The sequence below is a fragment of the Falco rusticolus genome, chromosome 15, assembly GCF_015220075.1.
Source record: "Falco rusticolus isolate bFalRus1 chromosome 15, bFalRus1.pri, whole genome shotgun sequence".
NCBI lineage: Eukaryota > Metazoa > Chordata > Aves > Falconiformes > Falconidae > Falco > Falco rusticolus.
The window spans coordinates 1,516,121-1,525,050 of record NC_051201.1 but is presented as its reverse complement, the minus strand read 5'-3'; the positions used below and the strand labels follow the sequence as shown (position 1 = coordinate 1,525,050).

Here is an 8,930-nt window from a genome sequence, read left to right as displayed (position 1 = left end):
GGCGGGCCGGGCCCGCGGCGGCGGCGGCGATGAAGCGCGATCGGCGCGGCCGGTTCCTGGCGGCCGCGGGCGGCCCCAGCGCGGCGGCCCCCGAGCCCCGGCGACGGCCCGGTCCGGCGGCCCGCGGGACCGAGGCGGCGGCGGCGCGGCTCGAGGCCCCCGCGGGGTGGGCCCCAGCGGCCGCCGCCTGGACACGGCCCGCCGCCCTCGGCGGGGCCCCGGAGGCAGGTGAGGCCCGGCCCGAGTGGGGCGAGGGAGCAGCCCGGGGGGGGCGCTGTGCCCCGTGGGGCTGGGACGCGGCGGCCCGGACCCCCGCCTGGCCGTGCCCGCGGGTGGGGTCACGGAGCCGCTGCGGGGGGCACCGGGCACCGCGGGCACGCAGCCCCCCGGGGCACCGGGGGCCGCCTCCCGGGGCAGGCTGGTGAGTGGGTGCCGGTGGGCGTGTGCTGCCGGGCACCGGGGGCTCTGTGCTCTGCCGGGGAGCAGCCCACCCCCCGCGGTCTTTCCGGGGCGCTGCTCCCCCGGGCTCTGCCCCCGCCCCCCCCCCCGAGTTCTCCGCCCCCCCCAGCTCTTCCCCCCCGGGCTCTCCGGCTCTGCCCCATGCTAGGACCTGGGTTTGGCTGTTTGCATAGAGCATCCTCCCCCGGAAAGTGCTGGGGCTCCCGGTGTTGGTGACCGATGAGGTAAGGGGGAGCTTCGGCAGCACCACGGGGGAAGAGCCCGGGGGACAGTGATGGGAGCTGACCCTCCCCTCCATCCTGGGGGGCTCTGCCACTGTCCCCCGGTGTGGCGGCAGCCGATAGCCAAGCGCGTCACTGCCGGTGTGGCTGGGTGCAGGAGATAAGTTTTGCACCTCAAACGGCTCAGAGTTGGGTGTCTGAGGGCAAAGCACTGGTGGCAGGGGCCGCAGTGCCTGCATGTCCCTCCAGGCTGGGGGGGGTGGCTGTCCCTCCCGCCCCTGCTGGGCTTAAAATCAGGGAGGGCAGCTTTGAGCCCTCCAAAGCGCTCACCCCCACGGTTCCTGCTCCTCCTTGCTTCTGTGCCCTCACCGGGGGCTCTGCTGGCTGGCCCCACCAGTCCCCAGTGTGCAGCTGCACCCCAAAGGGCTCTGAAAGCCATTTGTGTGGTCTTGGCGATGGCGGGGGGGCTGGTGGGGGCTGCAGGCAGGACCCTGCTCCCTCCCTGTCCCGGCGGGCGGCCCGGAGGGTTTGGAGCACAGCTGTGTTGCATCAGGGCCGGGAGGAGGCTGGAGCCGGGAGTTTTCCTCATGCTGGCAGGCGGTCAGGGCGCAGCAGAGGGATGCAGCCGTGCTCTGCAGAGTAGGGATGCCACAGGAATGGGAATGCTTTGCATCCTGCCCCGCTGCTCCGGGTTGGCCTCGCTCCCCGAACAGGAGCCCCGCACCCCCAGCTCCCTGCGCTGCTGCAGGGCACCATCGAGGCGGCTGAGAAATGGCGGCTCGGTTGGGCTGTGAGCACCGGGGCGGCTCAGGCTTGTGGCAGCCGAGGGCTGGCTATAAATACTTGGGAGATAAACGCTGGGGAGGGAGAAGAACTACTTAAGCTGAGGGACAGTCTTGGCAAAAGCACAAGCGTATGTGAGCGAGCCCCGGGATGTGCTACAGCTCGAAGGAGGTTCCCAGAAAGGCTGATTTTAGGGTCAGTGGTGCCCCAGTCGGCAGGGGAGGGTCAAGGGGAAGGTGTCTCTCTTCCTACCTGGCTTTTCTGTGCTCATGCTGAAGCCAGGGCTCTGGAGGCAGCCTAGAGCAAGGGAAGGGGAATGGGAACATCTTCCTTCGGGCCATAGCCAGCTGCCATACTCTCGCAGCAGGCACCCAGTCTTCGGTCCTTCTCTGGCAGGAATCGGCAGAGCCCTGAGCACTGGGTATTGTCGCCTCTGCCACGGGAAGTTCTCCTCCAGGAGCCTGCGCAATGCCTTCGGGAAGGTGCCTGTCATGGGGGAGAACTCGGAGAAGCAGCGACGTGTGGATCAGGTCTTCTTCACCGACTTCCAGCGGCTGGTCGGCGTGGCGGTGCGGCAGGACCCCGCGCTCCCCCAGTTCGTCTGCAAGAAGTGCCATGCCCAGTTCTACAAATGCCGCAGCGTCCTCAGGACATTTATCCAGAGGGTGAATGCGTCTCCCACAGGCCATGTGAAGTCAAAAGGAAAGTACGTTGCACTTCTTTCTTCCCGGGAGCTATCAGGAGCGATAAATTGCCCCGTGTTGATGCCGGGTCCCTCCATGACCCCTGAGACCCCACTGTGCTGTTCTGGCTTTTGCAGGAGCGGCGCGGCCCAGGCCCAGCCGGGTGCAGATGGAGGTGCCTCCTGCCTGGGTGAGTCCCTGCTCCCAGAGCCACTTCTCTTTGCTTTCAGTGATACCATCAGCAAAGCACTGGGCTTTACGGGTGTTGAGGAGCGACCACCCAGCAGGGCGGTTCCTGTGTCCCTCCACGCAGCCGTGCCCTAGTCTGGCTGCTTACAATTCCCCCTCTTCCCTGGGCCAGGAGCTCTCCCCTCCAGCTCCCCAGGAGGATCCTCACTGGCATTGGCCTCCCTGAGCGGAGCAGAACTGGTGTGGGCTCACGTGGAGGGTGCGGAGAGCAGGCAGAGCGGGCTTTGGTGGCAGTGCCAGGCCCACCCCCGCTGCTGCAGACACTGGGGGTGATTGGAAATTTACTTTCAGCTGCAAAATTCACAGTGCTGGCAGTCAATGGGACTGCCCCCCCCCCCCCGGTCCATCTGGGTGTCTCCCACCTGCCTTATGGTGCAGTGTGGCCTTGGGGGGAGCGGGTCCGCAGCCCTGTCCCCTCCCTGGGTGGGGGGAGCGGGTCTTTCCCTGTCTCTCCCCGCAGCTGGCAGTGCCCTTTGCTGGCCCAGGGCACTGACTGTGTGCGTGCTGCCTCTCCCCTCCCACAGTGGACCTGATCACCTCCAGCCCCCAGTGCCTGCACAGCCTGGTGACGTGGACGCACACGCACGCCGGGAGCTGTACGTCGGTGCCCAGCCTGCAGAGCGTGCTCTCCTCCGAGTACTGCGGCATCATCCGTGCTGTCTGGGGCTGTGGGGATGGGCACGACTATGTCATGGATACAGATTCGGACTGTAGCACGGTGCTTGTCGACAATGCCTTGTCTGTCAAACGGGAATGGAACAAGAGCACGGCGCAGCACTTGACTGACAACGGGGCAGGCGCAGACAATGCTGAGGCTGTTTCTGCTCCCAAACCCCAGCATGCTCCAGTAAGGACAACTCCTTGCCAGCAGCCCGCAAACAAAGGGACCACATCGGTGCCACTGAACGTGGAGAATGAGCTGCCGCAGGACAGGGATTCATCTCACTTGCAACTGGACAGCATGGCCTCCATACAGGAGAAAGCCCTGTTGCAGCCCGTGTCACCACTGAGCAGTGTCACAGGTAAGGGATTTGCCTTCTGACCTCCCCGCAGGCCTCTGGGAAAGGGCAAGGAGCTGGAGAGCTGGCCCAGGGAGCAACGATGGGACTGGGACCCCTCCTTGGAGACTGCCGCTCCTCAGGGAGGATGCGGACCCCAGCTGGGGACTGCCGGTTGCCCAGAGAATCGCCTCTGACCAGGGATGCTGAGCCTTGCAGAGGGGAAGGGGGAATGCGGGTTTGGCTGACCACATCACCCAGAAAGAGCCGGTCTCCTCAGCCAGTGCGCTGTTTCCCCCTCAGATGGCGCAGTGAGAGCTGGCTGTTCCTTAGCAGGCTGCGCCTGGCTGGCGGGAGGCTGCTGTCCTGGGTAATGTGTGCCTCCTGAGTGGTGCAGAACGGTTGCTGCTTCTCCTGCACCACATTTGCCAGACGTGTGTTTCTGCTGAACCCAAACCCTCTCCATATGCCAGCATGGAGGGGTTTCCCCTGCCCCGCTGCAGCTGATGCCAAGCAGCAGGAGCCCTGCTGTCCGCAAAGGGAAGTCTCTGAGCGGGCTTGCTGTGGGCTGAGTTAACATGGGTTTACTGCTGAGCCCCCATGAAATGCTGCTTCCAGAAAAGAGGAATTAACAGAGATTTTGAGTTACAGAATCAGGCTGTGTTTAGCTCTGACAGCTGCAGGTGTCCGCTGCTGGAAAGAGGAACAGCAGCTGGGACATATGTGGGGAAAAGTCTTTCAGTTACAAAGCAGGAGTCTTGGGGAAACCAAAAGATGCTTGTGGCAACTGCAGGTTGAAGGCTTTCCCATCCCTAGGGCGCAGGAAGAGCAGTCTCTGAGCACGAGACATGGAGTTTGGTTTTAAATAATCATTAACTTGTTGTGGAGCACATATTTTCAGGCGGTATGAGCCACGCTGAGTGAACCTGGAGGGGCTGGTTCCTTCTCAGCAGCTGTCTCCGCTGGCTTGTTCTTGCTGCTTTTCCTTGTAACGCACCGTGTTCTCCTTCATTCCCTAGGACAGTTGAGTGGGAAGCAGGTTCTGTCTGCAACGTCGGATGAGCGGGTAAAAGACGAGTTCAGTGACCTTTCTGAGGGGTGAGAGAAGAGTGGGTTTAAAATAGCGTAAATGTCTTCTTTGCGAGTATGAAATGACCTGCCTCGGAGAGCTCTTTTCTCCACGAGTGACCTGGCCCTCAAGGCCTCTTGGAACCAGTGTCAGAGGCGCAGGCTCTGTGGCAGCTGTGACAAAGCTCACGCTGCTGACGCGCTGAACTCCCCTCCTTGCCGCCTCTGCTGCTGCGGGTGGTGGTTTGCACAGCGGCGTGTGTGTGTTTGCACACGTGTGTGCTCTCTGGCTGCTTCCAGCAAACCAGGTCCTGTTTCATTCCCCCCTCTCTGCTCTGGGGAAGGAGTCATGCAGGGGGCAGTGGGGGCTTGCTTGGTCCTGGATGCCGCTGCTCCAGCCCCTCAGCCTCAGAGCAATCCCCTTTGCGGCCGCTCCAGAAGAGCGGTCGGTGTGAGAACGCAGGCAAGAGGCGGCACTCAGAGAAATCGCCCTGTTTGCTCCCGGGAAGAGGAGGGACACTGGCAGCTTAGTAGTCTCCATGATCAAAGATTTGGCTAAATCCTTCAACCATAGGTATTTAAAGTGAATAATGTAAATAACTGGTAATTGAGTGCAGTCTTTCTGTGTTTAAAGTACCAAACGGCTGAGTGCAGGCTTATTTCAGTGTGTCAGCTCAATCTGTCAGCTGTCATATCCAAAGTGCCACAACAATTTATTGCCTGTTTCCTGGCTTCAGGATTAATTGCTTCTTGTATGGCTTAGGACTTAAAAGGAGGAAAAAGAAAAACCCAAGCCTATGTGGCTGCTACGTATGAGGAAATACGGAGTGACCTGCAGCTTAATTAACCTGCGCCAGACAACTATATGATGTTCTTGCTCTACAAAATTATTTTCCCAGCATAGAAAGCGGTGGCAACATCCCTCAACAATGAATAGATCTTTTCAGTAACAGCCAGTCTTTTGTTCTCCTGACAGTGGTTCAATTATTCTTACAGACATCTAGTCCTAAAAGGACCTGATTTTGCTATTTGCTGTGTTCCCCAGTGCTGTGTTTGCTTGGGGAGATTATGGGGGAGGAGCACACGTGGAGCCTCTGCTGCCGTGCCGTGGTGTGGGGGAGATGGATGCGCTGAGAGTGAAGAACACACATTGCTGCTGCGGATGCTGCTGCTGAAGTGCCAGCCCGGTGCTGTGTCAGTAAAGTGCATCTTCTCTCTCTCAGGGACTTCTTGAGTGATGATGAAAATGAGAAGAGAAATGTGCAATCTTCAGATGACTCCTTCGAGCCTTACCCCGAAAAGAAGTAAGAGGCTTCCTGCGCGGTGAGCAGAGCTCTCTGTGGATGGGGGGGGGGGGCTGGTGCCCGCCTCTGCTGTGTGTGCACTGTGGTGGGCTCCGCTGGGCCATCGCGATTGCTTTGCTTTATGGTCTCTGTTCCCTACGTGTTTCTTATGTGTTCCTGCCTGGAGGTCATTTTGTCACCCCAGCCCCTGTGTTCCCCGAGCTCCCCATCGGGTTGAAGCTGGGCCACCTCCCTCACCCCCAGGCTTGGCCCTAGTTACTGCGCTTGCATGACTGTGTGCGTGCTCCTGCTTTGCCACGTCACACATCGGGCTGAGCTGTCAGACCCGGTGTAACGCTCGGGGGCGATTAGCTGAGAGGGCTAAAACCCAAGATCAAGTATTAAACCACTGTCTGTCTTCTTTCATCTTCTTTGGAAGGGTTTCTGGCAAGAAAAGCGACAGCAAAGAAGCAAAGAAGGCAGAAGAGCCCAAAATAAGGAAGAAGCCAGGGCCTAAGCCAGGCTGGAAAAAAAAAATCAAATGTGAAAGGTAATAAGGAGCAGGTGGAAGCTGGGTGACAGCCCGGCGCTCGGCACGCTGGCTGACAGCAGGCCTCTGCTTTGCAGGGAGGAGCTGCCTACCATTTACAAGTGTCCTTACCAGGGATGCACGGCTGTCTACAGAGGGGCAGATGGCATGAAGGTGAGTTCCTGTCCTGAAACTGTAGCTTGGAGTACCACAGAGCCATTTCCGTATGAAGAGAGGCTCCGTGACAGGTTTAATTCATCGCCTCACTCTGCAGGAGGCAGCGAGCCACTGAACAGTCTGCTGAGAGTCCAAGGCCTTTTTCTGCACTCCCAAACACAACAGGAACTGCACTGGCTCTCATGCTCCTGTTCTGGAAGTGGGCTGCTGGCTCGGTGGCAGCTCTTGGAACAAGCTCTGCTGTGTCCTGTTAAAGCCCCTGCTGCCAGGAGTAGATTGGGATGCAAGTCTGTTTTTTTACAGTGAAGCAGCACTGATGCGTGAGCCTGCCAAGATGGGGGTCTTGTTTTTGGGGAGATCCAAGTTTTTTTCCAGTGGGGAAGCTGCAGCCCTGTGGTTAGAAGCTCTGTCCTTTCTTTACAGAAACACATCAAAGAGCATCACGAAGAGGTTCGGGAGAGGCCCTGTCCTCATCCTGGCTGCAACAAGGTGTTCATGATTGACCGGTACCTGCAGCGTCATGTGAAACTCATTCACACAGGTGTGTCCCAGCAGGCGATGGGCAGCACAGGCACCCAGCACTTCGCTGCACAAGGCTTGTAGGTGCCGTGGCAAGACTCTGCGTGGGGTGCAGAACAGTCTGTCTTGCCTGTAAACCTGCAACAAGCCATCACGTGGAGGATATGAGGCAGGGGAGGAATTCAGACTCCGCTGGCAGGCGTGGGCAGCTGTGTGTGTGTTTCATGTACTAAGAAATTGGCAGAATCAATGACTCTTTCCCTTTTTCCATTGCAGAGGTACGTAATTATATCTGTGATGAATGTGGGCAGACATTTAAGCAACGGAAACACCTCTCGGTCCATCAGATGCGGCACTCAGGAGCAAAGCCTTTGCAGTAAGTGCACACTGACCATCTGTTTGTAGCTAAGAAAAGGGATAGGAGGGGTGGGGAAGCTGTGCTGAGCTCCCGCAGTCACTGCCCTTAGCACAGAGCAGTTCTCCGATACAAAGCCTGCCTGTGGCAGGCAGCGTCCTGGCTGAACTGTTTTAAATGTCCATCTGCATGCATGCTCCAGCTCTGGAGCTTCCCATTGCTGAGCAAGTCTTGTGCCTCCTTCCATTCCTGTTGTTCAGAGTTTAGCAGGCAGTTGCTCGGCTACTGGTGATGGGCTGCAGGCCTGAGGAGCAGAGTCGTGTTGTGTGGCTGGGGTAGTTGTGGGAGATGCTGTGAGAGAGCAGCTCTGAGGCTATACTCATCCCCTCTTGGGCTTATTCAGTGTGACAAAGGGCAGACGCCATGACTGGGTCCTTGGACTTGGTGCCGACACCCCACTTTGCCTTCGCAGGTGTGAAATCTGTGGTTTCCAGTGCCGACAGCGAGCATCACTCAAGTACCACATGACCAAACACAAAGCTGAGACAGAGCTGGAGTTTGCCTGTGACCAGTGCGGGAAGCGCTTTGAGAAGGCCCATAACCTTAATGTCCACATGTCCATGGTGCACCCTCTGACCCAGACTCAGGACAAAGCCAAGCCACTGGAGCCAGAGCCCATTCTCCTCCTAAATACTTCAGGGACTTCGGAAAGTCAGGTGGTAAAGCCAGAAGTGACTGCGCAGCAGGAGCCCACCTGAGGGGGACGGGGAAGCTTTCCCAGTCCAGCCCTGTAGAAACCTTATAGCAGAGTGGAGATTTTTTAATCTACGTTTTAGTCTCCCAAAGAACTCAGTGGAATTAGCTTCAGCTTGCTCAGAAAAAGCTTGTTATCATGCTGTGATTCTCCATGCTCACGTCTGATTCAGCAGTGTTGTACTAAGAGTCTGTCTAATCCCAGGGGAATGGATGTTCGGCAGCACCCCTTCGTGGTCCCCCTTCTCCCCACGCACACCATTGTAGAAACAGAGTTGGCCACAACTGTTCCCTGCCTGCACAAGCTGCTGCCTGTACAGAAGTGCCCTCAGGTGGCTCTAAGGGTATGTAGGACAGTGGAGCAATTTTAAGTAAACACTTTGTTTTGGAAAAAAACAAAACATTACAACTCCCAAAGCAAGTCTAAACTGAAATTTGTAACCTACTTTTTATTGTAACAAGAGCTTCATGGTTATGCTTGTAATAAATTATTTACAAAGTAATTTGAAAGAAAGAGCAGTGGTGAAAGGTAGCACCTTGTCTGTCCCTCTGTCCTAGCCCGGGTGTTCTGCCCGTCAGTCAGAACAGGACCAGCTCTTCCTCCAGCTCCATGGCCACAGCAGGCCTCGAGGCGTGCAGGAGGGTGGCTCTCAGTGCTGGGTCAAGTTCTTCACACGTGGCCAGGAGCTGGGGAGAGGGCAAGCAGCCGCTATCAGACCTGCTCATCCTTCCTCAAGGTGAGTTACAGCAACACTGCAGCGTTTTGCTGTAGTGCAGGGAGAGGGAAGCTGTTGCCAACTGGCACAGAAATACCCGTCTCCTGGCTGACAACCCGCTGCTGTGGGAAACTTCA

General features: G+C 58.1%; 2 protein-coding genes across 3 annotated transcripts in view; one reads left to right on the top strand and one right to left on the bottom strand.

Annotated features, from left to right (window-relative positions):
* The first annotated feature begins 29 nt into the window (after window positions 1-29).
* ZNF276 (zinc finger protein 276) lies at window positions 30-8,591 on the top strand. 2 transcript variants are annotated; one of them, XM_037409137.1, is made up of 11 exons: window positions 30-228; window positions 1,860-2,169; window positions 2,284-2,336; window positions 2,920-3,417; window positions 4,413-4,491; window positions 5,685-5,765; window positions 6,184-6,294; window positions 6,372-6,447; window positions 6,874-6,991; window positions 7,246-7,345; window positions 7,797-8,591. In XM_037409137.1, exons 1-11 carry the CDS (start codon window positions 30-32, stop codon window positions 8,080-8,082), a joined length of 1,911 nt encoding a protein of 636 aa, XP_037265034.1. In that variant the 3' UTR covers window positions 8,083-8,591. The 2 variants fall into 2 exon arrangements, with proteins under 2 accessions (XP_037265034.1, XP_037265035.1); XM_037409138.1 differs by lacking the exon at window positions 30-228 and adding an exon at window positions 597-683.
* FANCA (FA complementation group A) overlaps window positions 8,507-8,930 on the bottom strand; it is a 37,092-nt gene continuing 36,668 nt past the window's right edge. Inside the window, exon 43 of the mRNA XM_037409136.1 lies at window positions 8,507-8,764. Coding sequence (XP_037265033.1) covers window positions 8,657-8,764 — 108 coding nt within the window. The 3' untranslated portion in view covers window positions 8,507-8,656. The remainder of the gene's footprint in view (window positions 8,765-8,930) is intronic.